The sequence below is a fragment of the Siniperca chuatsi genome, linkage group LG11 (assembly GCF_020085105.1).
Source record: "Siniperca chuatsi isolate FFG_IHB_CAS linkage group LG11, ASM2008510v1, whole genome shotgun sequence".
Lineage (NCBI taxonomy): Eukaryota > Metazoa > Chordata > Actinopteri > Centrarchiformes > Sinipercidae > Siniperca > Siniperca chuatsi.
Window position 1 is genome coordinate 6,306,034 of NC_058052.1, and position 25,951 is coordinate 6,331,984.

Below are 25,951 nucleotides of genomic sequence, written 5' to 3' on the forward strand. Positions count from 1 at the left end.
ATCTAGTACCAGGCCCAACAAACAGATACACGTTAGGGGGGGGGGATAGAAAACTAAGTGCATGCTTAACACTATATCCATTTCATCACAACATGATTGAAATAGGCAGGGAATAGGAGGCCCGACCAAATCCTCTTATCCGATTTGAAGCCATTAATCATTTCTGCCTCATAATGTAATTTTGGAAAACATGTCATTTCTCAGTAACAGGTACAGTAGGCCAGAATGCCGATGGGATTGGCTCATGTGCGGCTAGCCTGTTGTTGGACCTTATATGGCTAATGCTCTTATTGCATGGCTGTAAAACCATTCACGCTTACTGGGAGTGGTTACCTGTAGGCCTTTGTCCATTTACTGGGCCACAACATTTGGCCGGTGTATGCTGGGAAACCTTACTGGTAATCAGGAATTCTTCTCAGAGGCTGGTCTGATGTGGCCGAAATTGCCTGTGGGCCATAAAAAATACATGCAAACATGAACACATCCCTTCCCTGTCGTATTTACCATCAGTGCATGTATACAGAAGCATTTGCATAGCGGCATATAGGCTAATCTCACATATACACACGCGTGCAGATGTTCAAACACACTCAAAAGCAAACAAGCAGGCCTGCATGTGCACAGACATGCACACTCATACAATGTCTTTTCACTAATAGTAGCTTGACATCCATGACGCACAAACAACTGCCATTCTCTCCCATGAAAGGTGATCCGCTCCCTTGGCATGGAACCAGCAGGTGCATTACAAAGCCTCATTTATTAATGATGGCGTCCACGTCTTTTAGTTACACAGGTAAACATCTTCTCATATTTGTCACCAGCGCTTTATCTCTCAAAGTCCTCACATTCCACTTAGGTACACAAATTAACCTCTTTGAGCTTTTTGCTTTAAAGCTGCTTTATTTTAGAGCATGGTTGTGCAATAACACCACACTGCGCAGTGCTACCACATACTGTATCTCACGTGCTGTGTGCCAACCCGCCCCCATTGCCAAAAACTGAACTGACCCACATGGTAGGTTTTTCTGCAAAGGGAACAATGCTAACTGCTATCAGCGGGAGTGATGTTACAGGCCATTGGGAGGTGACATTAATGAAGATGGAAAGGTGACTTCAGCGCTGCTTCTGCTGAACTAAAGTGACCTTTGACCCCTGTGGTATGGAAACGAAAGCTGTCGTTTTATAAAAATGTTCCGGGCTGGGCTGTGTCCGATAAGGACTCTATTACATGAGGTAGTTACATATTCACAGAGCTGATAAGAGGAAGGGGAACATAATAGGAATGGCAGTGGTTTGAGCATAGTTTGTATGTGCATGCACACACATGGATTAATCTATAAAAAAATAATATTACAGAATTAACATAACACCTAACGTCCATAATGCAAAAACAGCACTGTAACACATACTGTATTGTGCTCTGTGTGGTGAATTAAGTCTTCCTTGGCTTACATCATGGAGATTGGTTTCAGGTTTTATAGACCATTAAGTCATGTCTCCTGGGTTCCAATATTCCCTATCCATATTAACTTCCAACCCAAAATCACATTTGACCTGGAGCAGGTCCTCTGAGACCTGCAGATCATTGAAGGGCATGTCATCCACCAACCAAACAGCTGATTCTGTATATTGGATGAATAGACATTGGGCAGGAGGACTAAGTAGAAAACTATTCTGATTTTGAAATATTTATGACCCAACAGTGAATCATTGTTTTATTGGAGCAATTCATCATGGTTGTTCCATGATAGTGTCTAAAACGTGTGAACACCAGAAGAAATACAGTTAAGTGTTCATGGCAACTGCATATTAGTATCTAAGTTCACATTTTATAGTGTTTGCCAAGTATTTTAGGAGAGGCAAAAGGTGATACACCTCCACATACAGTCGTTTACACATGCTCCAGCTTATCTGGTTCTTGTGACAGGCCTTTGTGCCGTCACCTTTGGCATTACATAATTCACAGTAACAAAAACCCTGTAGCAAAAAAAAAAAAAAAAGAACAAAAAAACAAAAACAAACAAAAAACAGATTTAAATGAAAAGAATCCAATGTGCTCCAGATTAGGTAGGTTTGGGGAAAAGCCTGGCTGATTCTAAAGCTGCTCAGCAGATCACATGGCACAGGCAGCATCACCTCTGTAAACAGTGCAGATGGAGGTGGGAACCACTTTGGATCCTCATTTCTTACATCTACGTGTGAGATATTGAGCTATCCACAATTCCTGCTCTCTACTTTTAGTGTGACATCCGTGTCTAATAATAAGAGAGGCAGTAGAATTGGGAGGAAGGGGGGCTGTTTTGGGACATGGAGATTCTAGTTCATTCTCTGAGTGGTTCTTCAAATCTTTCTCCTCGCAAGTCCCTGTCCACCCTCCTCCACCTCCTCCTCAGCATCTCCCATGGGATCAGGCCAGAGACAGGTGGTCAATGGGAGACAGGAGAGCGGTCAGGCATAAGCAATCAGGCTATCAGATACTCCGATCCACACCAGCAGCACAATTAGACCTGAGAATCCACAGTCATCTGACAGCAATGCCTGCTACAGACCCAGTCACATATCACACAAGTGTGCACACACACTCACACACATGCACAAACTATTACCTATTACAAACTATTACACCCAAACACTTCAGCCCTGACACTGCATCTCATTATGCATAACATTTTAAGTGATGACTTGCACAGCAGACAGGAGAAACTTTACTCAAGACCCACACTGAGCTCTATCACTGCCTGTGATAACCTTTTAACAGCAATTTAAAAACAACATCAAAAAAATAAAAGCATGGATATCAATATGCTAATGAAAACACGATGTAATCAGAAATGAAAAACTGCAGCAATAGGAAATACAGAAACTCATGTTAGCTCAAACGGGGTCAGTAATTCGCCAGTTACAAGTAGCAAACTATGCTCCTGGTAGCTAATTACTTATCAAAACTATCTTATTGGGTCTCCCTAAAAATGATGCCCATATGTATACACACTATGCAACAAGCTTGTCTGCTGTGCCTGTGGCACTGACTGGGATGTCTATGGACAAGACGCAGCGGCAGCGCAGACCATGGGAGTGACGCATTGCAGGTACAAACACACCAATCAGAGAGCGCGATTTCTTTCAGCGCCGTCTTGTGCCCCATCACAGAGTAGCAGAAAGTATTCATACGCGGTTATGTAGATCACCAGCGATACGCAATATAACTTCTAATATCGACGATGAAAACTTCACGGTAGTCGTACATGGGTATTGGAATTGTTTCTTGATTTTCTTGTTTAGCTAATAATTTCTACAAATGTCTTTTTAATTAATTTAGTAACTGAGGGAAAGGGAAGTTGGCGGAGTGATATTGAAAAGAGGTGGAGTTTAGGATAACCGTTAAAGGCGAGTCCAGTTGCCTCTTTCTCAGTATGATCATAGAGATTGTTATTCGCTGAGGCTTTGTGTTGGCTTTGGTTTGTTACGGATTTTGTCGTGAACCAGCCGCTGCATCTACATCCAAATGGTAAGAAAAAGAGGATTATATTTTCTCTCCAGTCTAGAATCGGTTGACAGTCACAGCAGTAGTGATTAATTTTGTTTTTGGTTTTTAAATGTGCGAAATTAATGTCAATAAAACGTAACGTCACCGGTGGCTAAGCTGAAGCCAACCTTAACTGTACGCTGTAACTAACAGCTACCGCAGTGCTGGACGAATAAATGACAGCTTGCTAGTTCCTAGGTAATGCTAGCTTGTTAAACAAAGCTAACCTTAACTAAAGCTGCGTTGGTCTGGATAAAATCAGTAACACCCGTGTGCCTAACGTTAGCGTAGTTAATGTTACACTTGAAACAATGCATCGGGGTTTCTTTCCCCAAAAATATTGCTTTTATGCAAGCCCAACAGCATTCTAACATTAGCTAATGTTTGGTTCGCTAAATTGAGATGGTGGCCGAACATTTGTCCGTTTTGTCAAATACTTGTCCCACTTAGTGATAGGCGCTGATTGAGAAGTAGTGTTATGACTACTTTCCAACAGACGTCTTGCTTGTGACGACTGCTGTATTAGTCAGTCATTCATTGTGCTAAAAGTGTGCAACGCTGCAGTGCGTCTAAGGACTGAAACTGTGAGCCGGCCGGCACATTACGGTAGCTAGCTAACTTCCTAGCTAACATTTACCGCCAAATTGTAAGTCAGTCATTGTCTGTGGGAAAGTTGGCGTCATCGAACATTCAAATGTAGGCAGATCTAACGTTTTAAGGGCACGTGTGGTCTTACATTCTTTCAGGGTTTCTACTTTCTCCCAAGTTCAGTAACAAGATGGTTAGCTAACTAGAACGAAAATGCGTCTGTTTTGAGGAGTTGTAACGTTACAGCTGCTGTCATAGCTATTACAGCCTTCAGAGTAACTGCTAATCACTAACTGTAGAAAGATGTGTTTGCAGCATTTTAAATAAATGGGGCAGCCTTAACTGTGGGGCCAAAGGAAAAGTTAATTTAATTTTGGCTATATTTGCTATTTGACATGCTATTAATTGCTTCATCTTGTGTTTTACAGGCTGATCAGCTTACAGAAGAGCAAATTGCCGGTAAGACATCGCTGCATTGATCTACTACTTTCCTCATATCCTGCAAAGTGGCCTGCGTTATGGATCCTTGCATTCCTTGCAGTGGATTTATACTTTTGCCTTTTAAGGCATTCCACAGGGCAGCCTACTGGTCATAAAACAGGAATGAATGAAATGGCTGTTGCTTGCTGGCTCTGGAGTGCAGAAGGGCTCCCTCATGGAAAACTTTGCATTTTCATGGTTGCCATGTAATAAATGATGTAATCTGGAAGGGCTGTGTATTCTGGTGAGGTGTTGGCAGTCACCTTTTGATATGCTGTGCATGATGTGTCCTTTGCCCTGGGTGTGTTCTCATTAGATGAATGCTTCAAGAACAATTGCAGTAGCAACTTGGGACACTAAGATGATCTAGATGTGGTAATCTAAATCATGCAGGAGGAGTGTCTCTTTAGGTCATTGTTTCCTGTATGTGCTCAGGCACAATTGCTGTAATGTATGCTGTTCATGTCTAAAATTTAGCACCGTTTTAGTGGTTTCCCTGATTTTTATTTTTTTATGTCTTCCGGCTTCTGTTGAATCATAAGTCAGTTTCACAATATGCTGATCGTACTACTTGTATATTTTATGGTGTCTGCTTTTAGTGGGTAAACCCTTGCTTAATGATTTGCCAGTTTTTAGCTTTGTCAATTTGTACAAACAGCATGACGATGCACTACCATGTTCTATTGACTTGGGCAGTAAAAGAGCAGTAAGCGGTAGCAATGATGTGGGGGTTTTAATAGCCTGTACCAGAGGAGTTAGATCCCCCTCTGACATTTCCTGCAGTTGATGCAGATCCTTTCCTCATAACAAAAAGATGTTACCGTATGTGTTTGACCCTGCAAACGGCAGGGCAGGTTGTAGTTTTTCTGATGCTGACAAGCTGCTGCATGCCACCACACATTGCCCATTGGCCTCATCACACTTGATGAGTGTGTCATCGTTCCTCATCCCTCACGGCTCCACCAAACCACCCAGGCTGTCATTTGCTGCTGATGTAGCCTGCCTGCCCTGCTGCTTGGTCTTGTGGTCGCCGTCCTTGTTTAGCCAAAAACAACTGCAGTTGGTTCTCAAAACAGAAGGGCTCGTCAGTGTGCTGTAGCTAGTTTATAACTGAAACATGAGTGTTCTAATGCCCTTTTAAGTCTTGGGCTAATTCAGGGTTTGGGTCAATGTGAGTGGCAGACTTAAGGATAAGATGAAGTTTGTTATGCAAGGTGGGCAGATGGCATTTACATGGATTTTTTAATCTATATTTTTCTTTTTTACAACCACTGTCATACTGTCTTGCCAGTTTTGTTGTCTCTATCTAGCTATAGATGTGACATCTCTGTCTTACTAAAGAACCCCATCCACATTTTTCTGCAACCAGAGTTCAAGGAGGCATTTTCGCTCTTTGACAAGGATGGAGATGGCACCATCACCACCAAAGAGCTGGGCACAGTTATGCGCTCTCTGGGCCAGAACCCCACAGAGGCAGAGCTGCAGGATATGATCAATGAAGTGGATGCTGATGGTGAGAACTTTTTTTAATTTGGCTTCAAAACCTGCTAACCCCATACATACTGTTGATGTACTGGATGGAAATTCCTCATCAAAATTTTTTTGTTTGTTTTGTGTTTGGTCTTCAGGAAATGGAACGATAGACTTCCCAGAGTTCCTGACCATGATGGCCAGGAAGATGAAGGACACAGACAGCGAGGAGGAGATCAGAGAAGCATTCCGTGTCTTTGACAAGGTAAATGCTGTCTGCACTCCTGCACGCACACATGGGTATGTACAGCAGTTTTAAAAATTTGTTTACTGACTGATGTAACTTTCAGGATGGCAATGGATACATCAGTGCTGCTGAGCTGCGCCATGTGATGACAAACCTTGGGGAGAAGCTGACTGATGAAGAAGTGGACGAGATGATCAGAGAAGCAGACATTGATGGAGATGGACAAGTCAACTATGAAGGTTGGTAGACGTATCTTATTTTTTTATTATTTTTTTTTATTTGCTTGGGTCACTCATTGGATACTGAGTCACAATTTTCTTTTTCTTTTTCTCTCCCCTCTCTTCCTGCAGAGTTCGTACAAATGATGACGGCGAAGTGAAGGCCTTGTACAGATTTCGTATATAAATTTGCCTTTTTTTCTTCGTGTAATTTATCTGTAAAATCTTAATAGCCCCCCTTCGTCCCTGCCCCTTCTGCTGTCCAAAGGAACTGCATGTAAACTGCATAGGCTCTTGTCCCCATGTCCCTTTCTTTTGCTGTCATGGTGTTTTGGAGTGACGGAACGGTCATACAACCAGATGCCTGTGGAGGCCCCTGGAAGCCGGAGAACTTCGAATCTTCCCGTCTTGTGTGCTCGGGGCCCCTCCACGCATGGCGACATTGGAAACCTGTCAGCTGGTTGTCACTTGGCAACACTGTTGGCATGGAAACAATGTAGAGGAGTTAAACTCTGCATGGACTACGGACAAAGTATATATGGAAATCTCTCAGCATTGCACTACTGCAAAAAAAATGACACGGGTGTATCTCCTAGGTACTCGTACAAACTCTTTTTGTATCTGCTGTTCTAAATACCAGAAAACGACTAATCTTACCATGCTTTTAATGTTTTACTCACTACTTTTACTTTACTTCTTCACTTTTTTCTTTTCTTTTTTTTATGACCTCTGGTCATGCCTCAAATAATCCATTCCAAGTTGTATATTTTTGTTTTCCAATAAAATTTACAATCTACCCGGATTTGAAAATTGTCTTGTTTTCTCAGTTATAATGGATCCTTGAGTTTGTATACCCTGTAATAATTCCCATTTTTGTATTGAGGACAGAATGATCCATTTTTGATAGGATTTTTTTTTTTCTTTTGTCTTGTTTAGAATACATATGAAATGTTTACCATTTTAAATTTGAAGTTTCCCTGTTAATTCCCAAAAGCACTGAGGAGCATCAGCCAATGCCTCTTAATGTTCAGATAAGCTCAGATCAAATCTGTATTGTCATTAAAATAAGCACTGAGTGGGATCAAAGGCTTCTATTTTGAAGTGCACACAATGGTACTTGACATTGGATTAGCCTTGTACTGTCCAGCTCCCTTACTGACTACATTGGCCATGTGTTGTCGGCACAGCACCATGTAGAAGCTGCCTCATGTCTTATTTGGCATTTGCCCCCAATGATGAGGTGCAGGTGATTGAGTGTGCATCAGAAACCATGGTGTAAATAGAGGTATACTTTTTTTTTTGGTGTTACTTTCTGATTATGAGTTTGTTACAGTAGCTTGCAGAGATACTAAGTTTGTTATTTTGATGAATGATAAAATAAAGCTCTATTGTGGACCTCTGCTCTGCCTCTTGTGTGAAATCTATGCTAGCTGCTTTATGTTTGTACCCCTGATTCTATGCAGCAGTTGCACCAACACTTCTGTAATGCTAAACTGGGAAAAAAAAAAAATCCTTTAATTTTACTGTTTTATAAAGGTATGTGATGGTTTGGACTGCCTGTTGGGAGTAGGAAGGGCTGCAATTGTTTGTGGCTTGGTCAGTCATGCATATTATTCAGTCCTCCCTGGGGACATGCATTTAGAGCATTACAGAATGCACTTCGGTAACAACTTATACACCAAAAAGGACTGATGTAAAGAGGTAATTTACTTACAGTACCCCTGATTTGATTTTCCTTAATGTGTGTGTAGCTAAACATTAGTGGATTATTCCTTTCACGGAGTCTGCATAGGAACAACTTCCAAGACCAAAAGGAACACCACAACCCACGGCAATTTCAGGTGTGAATTGATGACACAAGCGGCTCTCATCTTGTCAAAACCAATTATCACAAGACTTTAAAAAAAACAAAAAAAAAAAACAGCTCTCAGTTGAAGTGTCATCACAGTCTATTTATAAAAAGCTGTTAATTACACAGCACATGTAACACTGGTCTCGTCCCTCCTCTGCATTCATACATAGTCCAAACAGGTGAAGACTGTGACTGTCAGGTACTATGATGAAAAGGGAGATGTACACAACAACCTCAATCAGACAACAGCTGCTTTGCTGCCTGTGTGTTTTCTGTGTGTGTGTATGTCTCCTCATGTACTCCCAGGTCACATGAGACTTCCTTGACAAGCAGTGTAAACATGAATTCTTGGCTCCTTCGAACCATGTGTTCCACGTAGCCTAGCAACGAGGCCGAATGTTGCGCTTTTGCTCCCAGAGCGAGATTTTCACTTCAGGTAATGGTCTTTAGTTTTGCCATACAGAGTAAGAGAGAGAGAGTGCTTGTGCCTGACATCACACTCCAGCAGCCTATTATGCCACAAGAGGTAAGATACTTCATACACAAAGAAGAGGGTTAGTTTGAAAGAATTTCTCAGTGTGGTATCACATTTTAAAACCTGCAGTGCTCTTTAACTGCCTCGTTTCAAGAACCCACTCTTCCTAAATACAACTACACTCATGTCTACGCCGTAGGTGACAGCACTACTCAGAAGAAACTGAATGATCAAACTTTTATTTTATTTTACTAATGTCAAAATAGAGAAAAAGTTGCATACTTGAAATAATCCTCGTTTTATTCGACCCCGGGTGGTCCTCAGACCCTAGACAAACAGCTTTGCTCTGTTCAGACATGTATTCTTATTTTGTCTTGTACTGGACTACAATTTGCACTGTGACGGCAACTTTTGATTAGTATATTCCAATTAATACCACAGTATCCCTCCAAATATCACATGATGGTGGATGATAATGATGAGGGCTGAGTGACTAACTGCATGTACAGTATGTACCTTGGCGCTGGCTTGCCATTGTGTCTTGCTCTCAGTCAAACTGGTCGGTGAGTTTAAATTTAGCCATCCACCAGGCCAGCTTGTTGAAAAATTGATCGATAGTGGAGTCGCTGCTATAGTAACAGTCGCAGTTTTAATGGTGGTCAGGTGTCACTGGATCTCCAGTCAAACTGATAGTGAACGACGGCCACATGGAAACAAAGCCGTCTCCAAAGTCAGTGACATGTCCAGGGGTGGTAATAGAACAGATAAGGTAAGGCTCTTTAAAGCCCTCATGACTGTGTGGTTAATGAGGACAAGCAGAACTGGTAAAGCACAGGATGATACATGTGGAGATGCATCGACACATTGTTGGCATAGCAATGTCATCATAGCGGAAACAATCACTGTGTCTTGGCTTGTATCTTGTTCTTATCTGCAGGGTGATGACAAGGTGGACCCGTGTGGCCGGGGGAGCTGGTGGCTGGGAGCACTGAAAGTAGGTGTCATACTGCAGTATGGTTTCATAGTCTGTCTATGGAGGAGAGGCTGCTACATTGGCTTTTCTGCAGGCCCAAACAATCGCCACTGGGTTGTGACAGTTAAAAGCTGCTCATTAGCTCGTGTAGATGTAGTAGATTTTCAGTTAATGATTTTTTATTGCATAGCACTATCCCATTGTCTGTGTGCTGTCTGCCAGAAATAAATTCAAACACAGTCCCTAAGTGCCCTACAGTGACAATTACAGTATTCTACAGTACATTTATGTAATACATATGCCTATAGAAACAGGCATTTTATTATGAAATGCCAGTTAAACATTTTGTACCATCATAAAGAGATTTAGCTATGATATTGCTTTCAGTGCTTAAGGATGAAGAGGCCTGAAGTTAAAAGCTTCTTTTTATGATGTCAAAATTCAACTGCATTCTAAAAGGATTACTGGAAATAACAATTGTATTTGTCTAGGTATACAAATTTTAATTTGAAAATAATTATACCTTCATAAAAAGAGTTTAACTATCCTATGCCAGTGTTCCAGTTGCAGTCCAGTAATGGCTACAACATGCTAACAATACAGTACCATGTGGTAACATTCCCTTAACTACCCTCCTCTCACCTCCTTCAGGACACACCCATCCCGGGTCTCTATCACATCCGCGACTTCATCGAAGAAGCGGAACTGAACCCGGTGAGGAAGACCTACGGGTTCAAAGGCGTGGGCAGAAAAGCCCACACTCTGGGCGTACGTAAGGGGGATTTGCTTCTACCCGGGGTGTGTGACTACACCAACTCCATCCGGGAGGTCCTGATGCACCCGGCGTCCTACTCTTTCAAAAACTGTCCACGGCCCGACATCATCACCCTGGGCATCAGGGACAAGGTGGGGTTCAGACAGGACCTCAACTGATCCTGTTGGCGTATGCAATTTACCACATATTAAAGGAATAGTTCAGCTTTTTGGGAAATACACTTATTTGCTTTCTTTCTGAGAGTTAGATAAGAAGTTGGATAGCAGCAGTCTCGTGTCTGGTCGTTAAAGGTACTCTGTTGAGATTTTGATCACTAATAGCGCTATGAAGCAGTGGGTGCACAAGTGGCTCCCTGTTTTGTTAGTACCGCTTGCACATGCATGAGGACGTACTTGGACGTGTTCGTGACATGGCAATGGTTTTATGGCTTTTATGGTTTTTAGGGAGGAAGAGGACTAATAGCTAGCAAGAATGGATGCAAACAGGTTTAAAATATTTAAAAGAATAGGGTTTGCAAATGTTTTATGTGGAAGGAAATCCATTCAACATGCTAGTTCTCAAGGATACAAGCGTTTTGATTTGGTGAGAAACATTGTTAATGAGAAAACTCCCAAGGGGTACCTTTAAGTATGGAGCTAGAGCCATGAGATGATTAGCGTAGCTTAGCATAAAGACTAGAAATAGGGTTAAACAGGTAGTCTGGCTTTCTCTTAAGTAAAAACACACCCACCAAAACCTCTAAAGCTGACTTATTCACACAATGTATATTGATCTTGTTTGTTCAAATCATACACTAACAGTCATTTGTGGTTTTATGGGGAGTTGGGTGCTGTAGCTATTTCTTGGCGAACCAACGCTGGGAGCAGCGACTTCTCTGAGTGTTGTCGTCACCGTGACGTGCACTGAGATGCTTCGCAGAAGTAATACGTGGAGGCATACACTATTGTTTGTCATGAAAAATATAAAAGCGACATTTGTGATTGAGGAAATTACATGTTGAAGCTAGTTCTTGGCAGTTTATCCATCCATTCGGCTACAGCGTGGGTTGCCAATTATGGTCAATAGGTACAGGTTTTGGTTTTGGTCTCTGCAAGATGGTACCAAACCTGACAACCTCACTGTTACGACAAGATTTCGGGAAGCTGTGTGCTCAGCTGTTGTTTGCCAAGAAATAGCTACACCACGTAACTCCCCCTAAAACTACAAATTTTATATGGATGAAATGAGGGTTTTCATCTATACTCTAACCCCCCCCCCAACTCTAGCTCCATACTTAATGTACAGATGTGTGAGTGCGGTATTGATCTTCTCATCTCACTCTCGGAAGAAAATAAGCGGGCTTCCCTAAATATTGAACTATTTCTTTAAACTAACATACAGAATGGAGAAATCCTATAATGTAATAAAACAAAATTTAATAAAGCCCATAATGTAATGCCACAATTTACCCCCTTTGTATGTTGTTGTTACTTAAAATTGATGCCATTACTTGCCCAAAAAATAAATGGGTGCTACATCACTTTGATTCTTAAGCAGTATTTATTAATTGTTCTGTTTTGATAGTGTATTTGGCAGTGGCATCGGCACGTCATCACAATACTTTGCTTAAAAGTAGCTGCTCTTCAAAATCCACCTGCAGCAGACTAACTGAAAACAGAAGATGTGATGGAAACAGAAGCCAGCTGTTGGCGATGCAACACAGCAGACAAAAAAAGCAAACTCATGGCGATACTGTCAAATACATTTAAACACTTCTTTATCTTTATTTTCTTTGTGCCAGCATATAAACACTTCACCGTGCGACTACAATGTGACAGCGAAACCAGTGGAGAAGAGTCCCTGCAAGTAAGCACTCGACAAACAGCCTCTCTTTAACTCTCAGATCACAGCGGAGCAGACAACCCATGAATTATCCCTTGATCGTGGAATCCCTCCTCCTCATACAACTTCTCCTTCCCTCTCTCATCTCCTCACAGCACAAAGATGGAGGAGCAATCACTAAAATGCTCTCTCATTTTCTCTGCCTCTGATCATGCACGGCCTCATTCTTTTCTTCTCTCACTTTTCCCTTCACTGTTCTCCTCTCTTTTCTTTTTTTTTGACAGCGACTCCCACCTCTCTCTTCTCTCCTCTCCTTGCAGGCATGTGATGTTTCGGTCAACCGTGCAACGGATCAGCTTTCTGCCTGTAAGTATCCTGTCACCAAGACTAGTTATTAGGACCATTCAGTATTTCCATTGCCCACAGAAAGGCTTCATTACAATACACTTTCAATGGGTTTTGGTTACAAGCTATGACCTAATGTGTATCTGGTATGTGCTGTACACAAGCTAGTTATGACAACCACAATGGTCAAAGAAAACCGATCCCACAGGGTGTCTGATTGTGTCATTTGCCCCATTTGAGGGCCTGTTATGGCACTGTACTAGCTGACCAGTCAGCTTTGGTTCCTATTGCAGAGTGTCGCAGCCTTAGCCGTGTGTCCATGCTGGTAGCTGATGGATATCTGAGCCGTGCTGGCAGCTGCTGAGTGTTGACAGAGAAGGAAAGGCGCTAAGAAATCCAGAGGGTGTTATTACTGCAGAGTTGGGAGCAGTTTTCTGCTGTTGGTGGTGGTGTCACAGTAACTCTAAGACAAGTTTGTTGTCAAAGGTTAAGCAGCTACATAAAGCTCAACAGCGAAGTTAACTAAAAGTGCAGATGATTCAGACAGCTGACCTGATGGAGGTAGACAGACATTAGCAGATCACAAATGAAGTGTCTTGATGGTTTACACTGCAAGAGGATTTCAGATTTCTCTGAGCCTTTCCTCTTAGTCCAGAATAAAATGAAATAGATTTCCACACACCAGTCAGCTGAAGATGTTTGGGAACACAACAAAAAATATATACATTCTCTTTTTTTCTGATTTGACTTAATTTCTCCACCCTGGGGCCACTGTGTGTCCTAGATTTACATGTTTTGCTTTTTTGCAATATCGACTGCACGTGCCTCTTGGAAGGAACAAATCCTCCCTTAAGAATCAAGCCTGTTTGAATTAAAGTCATAATCCCAGACATTTTCATATGTGCCCCTCTCTCTTGCTATAGCACAGAAGTGATTCATTTAAATAAACAGTTTGCTACGTTTTGTCGGGGCTGAACGTGCCCCTGCTGTCTGGTAGTTTCTATTTGCCACCCTAGCAGCAAGGCTCTATGGATGGCAATGTTGGCCTGTCGGTCGGTCAACCACTATTGGATGGAATGCCATGCAATTTGGTACATACATTCATGGTCCGCAGGGGATGAATTCTAATGACTTTGGTGGTCTCTGGACTTTTCCTCTACCACCACCATGAGGTTGACATTTGTGTTTTTGAGTGAAATATCTCAATAATTATTGGATTGATTGCCATGATAAAGACATTCATGGTCCCCTCAGGATGAAGTGAATACCCTGACTTTTCATCTAGGCTCAAAATTTTTATTTGTCCAGTACTTTGTGTTTAGTGCTAATTTGCAAATGTTAGCATGCTAACCAGCTTAAATAAAATTGAGAATGTGGTAACCTGGTAATCATCAGCATGTTAGCATTGTCACTGAGCTTGTTAGCATGCTGACATTAGCATTTAAGTCAAAGTTCCACTGTGCCTAAGTACAGCCTCACAGAGCCGCTAGTGTGGCTGTAGCATCTTTTTGTTTTCTGGGAAAAAACCCCTTTGGAGCACATGAATGGATTTTTTTTTTTTTTTTACGTTTATGGAGGCAAACCAGCCTCAGTGTTATTTTTGATTTTTTTGATTTAAGGAGTACTGTATAGCAAAGTCTTGGATGCACCAATCAAAAACAGGTCAAAGTTTTAAAGTTTCAGACATTCACAGCATGTGCCAGTTACCTACGCCACACAGGAGAACATTTCTAACAAGCTGTGCCACAGTAGGAAAGTAGGCCAGGTACTTTGGCTCAAACGCACTCACACGTGTGAGAGAGTTTCACTACTGTCCACCAGCTCCCGTGAAATACACCTGCATTAGCACCTCTGGAAGCATCAAGCTAGCGTGCGGGGCCCAGCAGGCCAGTGGCCGAGGATCAAGTTAACTGGCAACTGGGATCAAATGGCATGTAATGGTAACAGCCAGCCCTCCAAAGAGCAGAGGAGAGGAAAAGACACCTTCCTATCTCCCTCTGTCAGAATCAGAGAGCAGCTGAAAATGAAAGGCTGGTCCTGTGTTCAGGGACAGGGACACAGTTTTATGTCTGAGGAGGAGTGTGGAGGGGGGGGGTGATGCTATTTCTGCATGGCATGCCGCTGGTGATGACCAGTAAGTGTGTTAGTGGGTAAGAGTAAAGGAGAAGTGAAAGGCAAGGAGAGAGGGAGGGAGATGGAGAGAAAGTGACTTTTGACAGAGACTAACCCTAAACACAGATCACACAACACAACCAAAGACCGGCAAAGGCCATAAAGACAGGAGTCAAATGATATGTCATAGGTCTTAAAAATATGGGTATGGGACCCTAAAATAGATCTAGGGTATATTGTTAGTGCATCCTTCAGATGGCTTGAGTATCAGCATGGTATAACAATAGGTTTCCATGAGCTTATAGGTCCAAGGGAGAAACAATGAATCTCTCATTTGGCTCTAAAAATGTTAGAGGTCATGATGTACAGTAGGTAAATTTAATACAGGCCTCAGTGCATGCTTACACCATCACTTCTGGAGCGGTTTGATTGGACTCTGTAGGGTGTACTGTCAGCTAGTTTTGTTTGGATGCTTAAGAACACTGCCATTTGAACTCAGGTGACACCATAAAAATTAAGGTTGACGTTCTCTTCTGAGAAAACAGGGCCCTGTTCTTCACAGGTGCTTGTACCAATCCAGGATAACATGACGAAGTAAAAATAAAATCAAGACATCTGCTCATATTTAGCGTGTGTCTCAGTGTGTCCTTAACTAAATTACTAAGAGTGCACACAAGGTGATTGTGTTAAATTATGTTACAGGTACTGGAAAGCAGTTTTGTTTAATTCTGCCAGGTTACTGAAAGTCTGTCCACTAAACAAACTACTTGATACAAGCTACTGCTAATTAACATTTTCAATAAAGATAATGTTGGTTAAAAAGCAAATGGAGGGGGAAAAACAAGCTATATGTGTTCAATTCAATTCAATTTTATTTATATAGCGCCAATTCATAACATAAGTTATCTCATTGCACTTTTCCTATAGAGCAGGTCACAATGCAAAGACCACCTAGAATTTTTTTTTTAATAGTAGAATAGTAATTGTATTGTTAATATTAATAAATTAGTAATAATAGGAATGACAGCTATAGGAAAAATAATGTCAGTATTAGTAACAGAGCCAATAACAACAACTGTAGTAGCAGTCGAGCAGGAACACGGGGGCAGCAGGTGGCCCACAACCACAGATCCAGTCTCTGCAGCTCCGGAGGCAGAAATACCTGCTGTTCAGCTGACACGAATACAAAGAAAACTTTTCCTCTGTGTTTCTTAGCTGACCAAAGCTAAGAAACCCTATGTGTGCTCACATGCTAATGATTACATGCTAGTCTTGGTCTACAGCATATTGAGGCTTGATCACAAATTGATCAATCAATCAATCCATCAGTCAATAATAGCTTTTTATCTCTCACCATCTTAGAAGGAGGGACCTGCTCCATGCCACTATAATCCACAGACCAGACCACCAAAAGGCATCACTTCCTGCTTCAAATCCACATTGCCGCGGCTCCACTATGTGTACTCAGTGAGTCCAGGACTTCACATTTAGCGAAATCTCCTCTATAGATGCACACATCTGTGAACATGTCCAACACTACATTATTAGTAGTATGGCTGTCTGTCATTAGCGTAAGGCTATGAATTTATGCCTTTTACAGTTTTATATTTTCTCAGGTGCATTATGCCAGTTAAATTCTTGTTGAGTGAGTAAAAATTTAAAAATGTTTTAAGTAATGATCTTATCGTGGTTTCGATGGCATTTCATCAAAGTTTAAAGAGATAAGTTATGGAACATGCCATGCCTTGGAACATCACACCATTACATAACAGTATGCAGCAAAGAAAACATACCTCATATAGATAAGAATGGAGCGCTGGCATGTAAGAGAGAACTTGGAAATAAAAACAAATATTAAAAACAAAACATACCACGTTTCTGTTTTGGATAGAGGTCTCAGTTTTTCTGTATTTCAAAATGGTGACATAATGAAAAAACTATTTGTATGTGTGTGTGTGTGTGTGTGTGTGTGTGTGTGTGTGTGTGTGTGTGTGTATTGTCTGTGTATGCCACAGAAGACCCCAGGACCAGGGGCCTACGAACCTTGCTGGAAGCTTGGCGACCGTCTGAACCCAGAGGCCATAGACCCGTCATTTAGCCTCTTCTTCCGCAACATTTTCTAGTGGACTTTATTTCCCACAATGCCTTGATCCCACAACCATCTTCCTCATCATCATCTTGTCAGCTTGGCAGATTACACATGACCCTACCTTATTTATGAAATAAAAGTTAAATCATGAATGTACAAGAGAAAGAAAAAATCCATTCTCTTATTACTTGGACCAGTGTTTATCTGCATGTCAGTGAGGCATTTTGTGCTCTGCCAACGACATCAAGCTACATTCGTTGTGCTAAAATCGCTTTAGTGACGCCAGCCAGGGAAGCAGAATGATCTTATCTGCAACAAAGGGTACTTCATTCCACTTAACTACGTGTTCCCGGTATTACTGTCTCCCTTCATCTCTCCTGCTCTCGCTCCTCTTGCCCTCTCTGTCAGCAGTCAGGCTGCTTTGCCTTCCTACTATCTCTGCCCTGCGATGCACTCAGGAGGAGGAATGCTGCTCAGCCATGCGTCACATGCACATAGCTTAGTGTGGCATGCTGCACCCTCAGATAACACATTCAGTATTAGGGGCCAAGGCAGTGGCACACAATAAAACAGCTATTCTTATCGCTACCTACTCCACATACTCTTTTCTTTCGACGAACCAAACAAACACGGCCAATAATGTCAGGACACAGAGAACAGCAGCGATACAAATCACCTCTGCGTGGAACATAATAGTGGTGTACCTTACAGCACAACAGCGTATGGGTACAAAAATAAAAACAAACACATTGCACATTTGTTATTAGTGTAATCCTGGACAGTGTTTTTTTTAAAATCATTTATTTATTCAGAGAAGGGTTTTGCTGAGCATGCATGCACTTTGTCAGCACTGCTTCATATTCATAGAGTTAGACACTCACGCCTCAGAGCAGCAGAATTTTGTGCTGCGGCCAGTTACAGTTGTTGAGGTAGTGGAGAAATGTATTCATCCATTCTGCCCACCCAGTTTCTGTTATCAGATCCAAGGATGAAAACATGAATAACAACAATTAAAAGCCCAATTTCATGAGCTTTTTTTTGTGTAGTATTGATTTTAGAGCATGAATAATCACCCATAGCAACAAATAATACAGCAAGGAGTCATCATAAGGACATTAACAAACAATAATATAGCTGCTTCATTGACAGAAAGTCAGTCACATGACTAGCACCCGCTCCCGACTTATTTTTGAGCTCATTTGGATGTTGCTTGCTTTCCAGTAACATAACTACAAACATGGCTCCGCTCGCCTCTTCTTCTTTGCTGGATGTACATTAAAGCTGCACTAATCAACATTTTGATGTTTACAATGGATCAAATGACTGTAGGTGTGATGAACCACAGATAAGTATCAACCGACTGCAGTTTCCCTCAACTCTGTGGAGTATTTTAGTGTTTTTCAGTTCATTGTTTTGGTTTTCCTGCCTGGAGCTTTAATGTTTTTGTTCAGTCTCACCGCTCTCATCAGCCTTGTTTCAAACCGCAGCAGGCAGCTGTTTTTTTTTAATGAAAAAGCTCTAATTAAAGCCACTGTACACTACCTGCCCAGCACCAAACAGCAGACACACAAAGGTAGCAACTACATTTTGAACATAGCATTCAGCAGCTAAAGAGACAGATATTTTTTCTCAGGATTTGGTGGGGACCAAAGAAAGAGCTAAAAGAGTGAATATTGTACTTAACATTTGTCAGGTGACCAGACACCTACCAACATAGTCTAGATCAAGAGTAGAGGCTTACTTCAATAACGATTTGTTAGTGATAAAGGGATTTTGGAACTCGTGAGATACTGTACATAATGAAGCATTGGATTGACTCCTTTACGTGTATTGCCATCAGTGAATTGATTTGTTTGGGACAACAGTCAGGCGAGCCGTACAGAATGTTATCACGGCACATCTGCTTTGCTGACTTTAATCTCCACCACTCTGTTTTCCTTCAGTCGCAGACACTTAAGAGCTTGAAGAGGTTCAAGAGCCGGGCTCTTATTCTCCCTGTCATTTTTCTGGAGACAAAGGAGCGCACACTTCCACCCAGGAGAGGAATACAATCTTATTAACATGGAGCTTTGCATGCAGCCTCTGGAGGACTGGGCATGTGTATCCACTGCTTGTGAGGAGGACGCAATGAGAGAGATGTGAATGTGTGTGTGTGTGTTTGCGTGTGATGAGCAGCCATTCTGCCTGTGGTCAAGGCACCAAGCCCCCAGTAATCTCTGTCTATCTCAACCCTCAGTGCCCTTCCTCCATTCTCATCTCCACAGTCCAACACTGATCTCTGACATATGCCTCATACTGACGACTTAACACCCTCCATCTCCCACAGCCTGCCTCAACCACAGGCACGACTAAGCACCCGCTCTTTCGCTGTCAATCAAGCTCCCCCTCGTAGACACACATTGCTTCAAATAATATGCACGCAGCCACACAATGCAATGAATGCAACACACACATACACTTTTGATCCTTTGCCTTTTTTTAAATGTACTTGCAAACTGATGTGCAAACCTGCAAACATGTGCACACATACACTCATATATTAAAGGTTCTATGGGCTAGTAAAGAGATCAAAACTACTACTTCCTTTTTCCTGTTAGTATTTAAAATGTATAAAACCTCTACTGAAAGATGAAAGTGGATTTTGCATCAACACTGCAGAGAAAATGATCAGGATGGTAGGCACTCTACAAAGCCAACTGCACGCACATTATCTTTTCATCTGTGGTAGTATGTCAAGAGTGGTGAGAAGGCGATTTAAGTGGTATTTAAGATGCAAGCTGTGCTGGCATAGTGGAATTATACCATTTAAAGGTCAAGGGAACACCTGGTGTTAGGGCAGGTCGCACTGGTAGCCCAAACATCAACTTCAGTTTTCGGGAATAGCTTAATGAGAAGCAGTGCAGCAACATCAGTGAGGTCTGGAATAAATCTGTGTCTCTAGCAGCTTACAACAGGAGGTGACCCTGCTACTCAGCGGTACAGCTGGGCCAGAGTCAAGGACGTCAAATTAACAGCTAACTCGGGGCAACATGCTGAGAAAATGTGACCTTGCTCCAGAATGATGACGAAGACAGACCGCTGGAATTTCCCAAGAATGTGAGGTTACACAAAAATACCCATAATCCAATACTGGTGTGGGACAAATGCCATTATCAGTTGCTGAGTCCCAGCTAAAGGTCGTCAACCAAACAAACCCTGAAACAGAGAAGCCATTGTCCATTCATTGACATTGTACTGAACTAAAATGGCCTCCCAGTATCACATAACTGGCTGAGCAGTGTCTCCCTTTCTCCCTCGCTGTATAACATGAGCACCTGGAGAAACTCCAGCCAGCAGTAAGAGGGTCAAACAAAGGTGGCAGATTCAGAGGTGCTGTTCCCTTGTGTCCCCTTTAAGTCCAGGTCACATTCACTCTCATCACCACATCCCACACTAAGGGTGATGACTAGCCAACTGAGGAATTTAGCGGGCAGTGTGACACACCGGGAGGGTGACCAGGTATCCTTTTACCCCCCTCAAGCTGCTGACAGATGCATTGGAGCAACATTACGCTTCTATTAAATGACATTTAAAAGTTTAATCAGCTCCAATGGGCGATTGTTAGCGAACAAGGGGGTCATTGTTTAAGTAGGTAATGGTGCTGGCACCGTCGCTGTGTGTGTGGAAGTGGACCAAGAGCGCTGGAGGCCAATCAGGTGAGCTGGAGTGATTGATAGAAAAGAACACATGGCCGGCCAAGCTGCCATTTACTGCAGTGTTATTAGGCCTGATGCTTGACAATGTCAACTCAAGTTGTGGTTTCATGTGCCAGAATATTTCTTGGCCGGGCCCTGTGACTTCCACAAATCGTCGTTTTTACATTTAGGTTTTTGTACTGAGTACACAAATAATATACAATGTGTTAATTAGTGAACATTAGAAGTGCTGGTAGACTTTGATACCTTTGGACAGAGCCAGGCAAGCTGTTTCCCCGTTTCCAGTCTTTATGTTAAAAGCTAAGCTAACTTGGCTGCTGGCTGTGGCTTCATATTTAGTGTACATGAGAGTGGTATCAATCTTCTCATCGCAAAGAAAACAAGTGATTTCCCAAAATGTCAAAGTATTCTTTTAACCATTCCCACTTGTACAAATCACAATCATGGATTTTATGATGATGCATTTGTATTACAACCCTATATCGATTAACGCAGATGAAATGTTGTAGCCAACAACAACGGCTTTAAAATGAAATAACTGCAAAAAACATTTAATGAGGATTTTTACAACAAACTCTTTGGAAAGTGCTCAAGTCATGTGACAATATAAAGCTTTAAAAACAGGATATGCTTGTTATTTCTGAGAATATACTGTATTTACTCCTCTTTCTTTCAGCATTTTGAATACATTCTCTTGTCAACATGTGCATTGAAATCTGCAGGAACACAGTTGCCCCTTGGGGATGAACTATGTATACATCTACTGCACCAGTCATTTTATTTATAAATGAGATTATGGGACCACATCTGATCCTCATAAACTCCATCACACCCCTTACCCATCCAGGACTCCCCAGCCTTGTTTGGACATCACAATGATGGTTTATGGTTTCCTTCTTGGCGCACTGCACTGGCACCACCCAGCCCATGACCTCCATTTGCCCCTGCAGGGTTGGCATCAACACACACGCACACACACACACAAACCACCGTGACCTGAATACCAGGCCCACACACACGCACACACACCTCACGCAACCATGGTGGCCACCTTTGATTGTCAGTTATTTGTTTGTTGGTTGATCACTATTCGATCCAATATGTCTGCGCCTTCTTTCATGATGCTGTCTATGGAGGTTGTGTGTGTGTGTGTGTCTGAGGCAACCATAAATGTACAGTGAGTGTGCCTGAACACTTGATAACCGTTGCTCCCCACCACCCCACCCTCATATCACCTGCACAGACTGTCTTGTGATGCTCAGGTGTAGAAATGAGAGCGTAACCAGAGCGACACGCCTGGGTGCTCTGACATCACTATGACACAAACGCACATACACAAGAAGCTCTTATACATTCTGCTCATTGATCCCAGGTGTATATATTGTATACATACATAGATGTATGTGGTGACACTCAGTCCAGCTTCAATTGCCCATTGTCATTCTGGAAGGCTTTGCAGCAGGCCACTTCCTCCATTAATCTGTCTCCTTTTACCAGAGCTGCCAAGACTATGAAATGTGTGTGTGTGTGTATTTAAGCACGTGTACTGTACCACACAGTGTGTTCATGTGCCTCTCATTGTCAGTGTGTGTGTGTGTGTGTGTATTTGTGCACGTGTGAGCACACCATGTAATATTTCACTCCTTACCCATAGGGATTAGACCATTCATCTCCCGAAGCCCCTGTGTAGGTGTCACACATAGTGTTAATGAGGAGAGGATGGAACAAGGGAGAGCCGGTGAGCGAGGAGGGAAAAAGTAAAAATAGATTTTTTTTCGGATGGCAGAAAAGAGGCGACAGTGATTGATAACTCCCGCGCGAAAATCGAAATATTGATGAATGAGGGATTTTCATGCCGGGAGCGATGGGAACGTGGGCGACTGTGGAGTTTTAAAAAAAAAGACAGAGAAGGCAGGGATCAGTGCTTGTAGTCTTGCAGGGAGGGTAAGGGTTAAGAAATGGGGGTGTTGCTGAGAGCAAAGGCAGGGACTTATCCCATAACACAAATCAATTTACACCAGCCTGAGACATTGATTACAACTGGCTCATACCTCACATGGTAACGGCAGACATCAAACAGACACTGTCAAGCCTGTAAAACCACACAACGGGGGCATTATCTGCCTCTCGCTGTGTGTGTGTGTGTGTCTTGGGTGTGTGTGTGTGTGTGTTGTTCAGCAGACCAGATATCTCTCCGCTTCCCCAGTTACTCAAACGAGGGGATGGCTGCTAGGCAACCAAGCCACATCACATCACATCAGGCAAGCCGGGAGAGAGCAAGAGACATAGAGAGATAGAGGAGAGAGAGAGATAAGAAGAGGAGGAGGAGGAGGAGGAGGGAGTTTGGAGGCAGAAAACTGTGCTGGCAGTATTACATAAGCCGGCAGCCCAGTCCCACTGCTCACATTAATGTGGTTAGGCACTCGGAAGTGATGTTCATTAGTCACAAGTGACAAGGCAGGTGAAGACGCGGCATCTAGCAGTGATTTTTAAAAGCCATTGTTGTTTATAATGGAGAGCATTACAAACAGATGAGTCAAAAAACCCCAAACAACACATACATTATGAGTGGATGAGTCGCCTTCTGTACTGTACAAACAGAACAGGGAGTGTTAATACCCCAGAGGGATGGTTTAAAACAAACACACATGCCTGAAGATACATAATGTAAAGACATACCGCATGAAAACACATCTGCATGCACATAGGCACACACACATACATAATGATGACATATGGAATGATATGTGAACGCCCCTGTTAGAAAATATATGAGCTCTCATTTGAAGATGATGAGGGTGGGTGTGTGTGTGTGTGTGTGTGTGTGTGTGTGTACATAAGAGCTGTGTCAATCAATATGATCATCAAAAATACATCAAAGGCCAAAATAAAAATGAAGTGGAGCCGCTGCTGTGACTGACGACCTATACATAATCAATGTATCTGCATTTCAACATATAACACGACAACATACATTCTATCTCAAGATGCAACCAGCACATCTCTGCGATTAATGAACCATTAAAGTGATACCCAATTATTCTGATTATTAAAAATATTACTTATCATTTGTCATTTGCAAAAGAGTTATTACTTCTGTACTTATAACTCCACATAAGATATACATTGTTACAGTACTTACATTATAACATTATTTTCTCTGTACACTGCTCTTTTAACTGCAAAACTCTGAATACCTCTGCTGCTTTTTCTGCATGAACAGCATTGATGTCCAATATTAATGTCACTGTTTTCATATAAATATTCAACACTAAGTCAAAATGACATTGTCTGCAATTGTCTGATAACTTATTAAGAAGGAATGCTCATATATAGTATTTTGGGGACAATTAGACTGATAATTGAGAAAGTGAAAGTGAAAAAGTAATTTGTTACATGCCTTATTAATGAAAATATACTTGTAAAAGAAATACTTTTATTCACCTTCTTGCTGAAGGGTAGATGAGAAGATTGACACCACAATCATTTATGGCCATTAAATATGAAGCTACATCCAGGAGTTGGTTAGCTTAGCTTAGCATAAAGACAGGAAATGGGGGGAAACAGAGGGCCTGGAGTGGTATCAATCTTCTCATCATGCTCTAGACGAGAAAGCGAACAGGCCTATTTCCCAAAACTATTAATTTAAGGAACATTGTTCCACCCAGCACTGCTTTTCATTGTATCTGTACCAGTGTATAGTTATCCAGCAACAGGCCAATTCCTTGACCCTAACCCAAACCTCCACCCCAGCCCAGGCTCCTCAAAGCTCCCTTGGGATGATGGTGAAGGGCCGGATGGGGCAGGAAGCCTCCAGCTCCAGGGCTGTCAAGAAGCAGTCGGGGGCCTGGCTGGAGCCCCGAGACTGCAGGGCCTCGCCCAGGCAGCTCCACGCCTCGTGGGAGGTGCTGTGGACCTGAACCGCATCACGCAGGACCTTCTCCCCGAGGTGGACACGCCCAGTTTTCACCAGCAGACGGCCCTGGATGGACAGATGGATAGAGGGATGAAAGAGAAGGGAAAATAAAGAAATGTAGTTCTGCATAAATATATATGTATGCTATTGTTATGCGCATCAAGTCATGTTCAATTTCAGTCAATTCAAAGTATTGATCTGATTTCTCCTGTTCACAGACAAAACAGGCATGGTGGATATCCAAGAGATGTCTCTTGCAGAAAATATGTTACATCAGTGTTCCTGTTCATCTTCTGGAACGTTTTTTAAGACTCTAATATTCAGGGTGCTCCGATCAGCATATTTCTATTTCTAGTAGGTTATTTCACTATTTCAATTCCACCTAATTCTCCACCTTATTTTAGTATTTACTCATAATCTACTTTAATCTGCTCACCTTGCTTTTCCCTTGAGCTCTTTTTTCTCCACACATGCACACAACTACACCTCTGTCTCATTAATGCACACACACCTGCTTGCCCGCCTCTTTCTGTTTCTTTCTCGCTGTATCATACAGGGACAGACAGGCTGTATGCTTCAGCAGTATGTTTTATAAAGTAGTCCAAAAAACACAACTCCCGTTTTAGAGTTTTTCACCCGCGATTCTGTTTTCACAACAGCAAGTGAGCCGCATGTGGAGGAGGCTTGTTGTTTATGACGTAGCTTATCGAAACCAATGTGGTACCGAATGACATCTGCACTAACCAGGTATGTTCACTCTTCACTGTTGCTTTACTTGGTACATGCTTGGAAATATCCACCGCGTCCGCCTCTTCTAGTTAACGTCTCTCTCTCTCACGAATATTGGCCGATAATGATCGGTGGCCGATCATTCGGAGCACCTATCTAATATACATAGGCTACAGTAACTCAAAAGTACACCATGGTTAAGATGATTTTTGTAGTTCTTGAAATGTTGATAATTTGGGAATAATTCAACAGACAGTGGTTTGGAACAAAGCGTTATTTCATTTTTTTGTTTTTTTAGAGAAAATCTACTTGCTGAATTTGTTGTGTTAAACCTGAATTAACCCCACTTCTGAGGAAATTACAGGCTAAAAGTTGACCTATGGCATGCTCTCATTTTCACAATACAGAATGGTGATATTGCATTTAATTTCAGTTCCTCCGTCCCTAATATTTTCTTTTATCCTAAATATCTACCATTAAAACATTTTTCATGGCATGATACGATCAAGCAAGCAGATGGTGGCTTTTTACAAAAAATCTAAATCTTGGATTATAATGCCTGCTGTCCTGCGGACTAGTTCAGGACGACAAAAAAAAAAACAAAAAAAAAACACTGTAAACTGTATTACACTTTATT

General features: G+C 42.1%; 3 protein-coding genes across 7 annotated transcripts in view; 2 read left to right on the forward strand and 1 right to left on the reverse strand.

The window, feature by feature from the left end:
* Positions 1–3,383: 3,383 nt before the first annotated feature.
* On the forward strand, positions 3,384–7,932 carry calm2a (calmodulin 2a (phosphorylase kinase, delta)). The gene is made up of 6 exons (XM_044215507.1): positions 3,384–3,511; positions 4,546–4,576; positions 5,967–6,110; positions 6,226–6,332; positions 6,418–6,553; positions 6,665–7,932. The coding sequence occupies exons 1-6, from the start codon at positions 3,509–3,511 to the stop codon at positions 6,691–6,693; spliced, it is 450 nt and encodes a 149-aa protein (XP_044071442.1). The 5' UTR covers positions 3,384–3,508; the 3' UTR covers positions 6,694–7,932.
* An 828-nt stretch (positions 7,933–8,760) lies between these two features.
* Positions 8,761–17,130, forward strand: stpg4 (sperm-tail PG-rich repeat containing 4). 4 transcript variants are annotated; one of them, XM_044215504.1, is made up of 7 exons: positions 8,761–8,910; positions 9,797–9,853; positions 10,484–10,738; positions 12,388–12,452; positions 12,713–12,794; positions 16,248–16,352; positions 16,901–17,130. In XM_044215504.1, the coding sequence occupies exons 1-7, from the start codon at positions 8,824–8,826 to the stop codon at positions 17,006–17,008; spliced, it is 759 nt and encodes a 252-aa protein (XP_044071439.1). In that variant the 5' UTR covers positions 8,761–8,823; the 3' UTR covers positions 17,009–17,130. The 4 variants fall into 4 exon arrangements, with proteins under 4 accessions (XP_044071439.1, XP_044071437.1, XP_044071438.1 ...); XM_044215502.1 differs by lacking the exon at positions 8,761–8,910 and adding an exon at positions 9,497–9,628; XM_044215503.1 differs by lacking the exon at positions 8,761–8,910 and adding an exon at positions 9,497–9,628 and having other exon boundaries at positions 16,904–17,130.
* Positions 17,131–23,152: 6,022 nt separating this feature from the next.
* Positions 23,153–25,951, reverse strand: part of ttc7a (tetratricopeptide repeat domain 7A) — a 53,980-nt gene continuing 51,181 nt past the window's right edge. Inside the window, exon 21 of one of the 2 annotated variants that reach the window (XM_044215498.1) lies at positions 23,153–24,651. In XM_044215498.1, coding sequence (XP_044071433.1) covers positions 24,433–24,651 — 219 coding nt within the window. In that variant the 3' untranslated portion in view covers positions 23,153–24,432. The remainder of the gene's footprint in view (positions 24,652–25,951) is intronic. The other variant, XM_044215499.1, reaches the window with a different exon arrangement.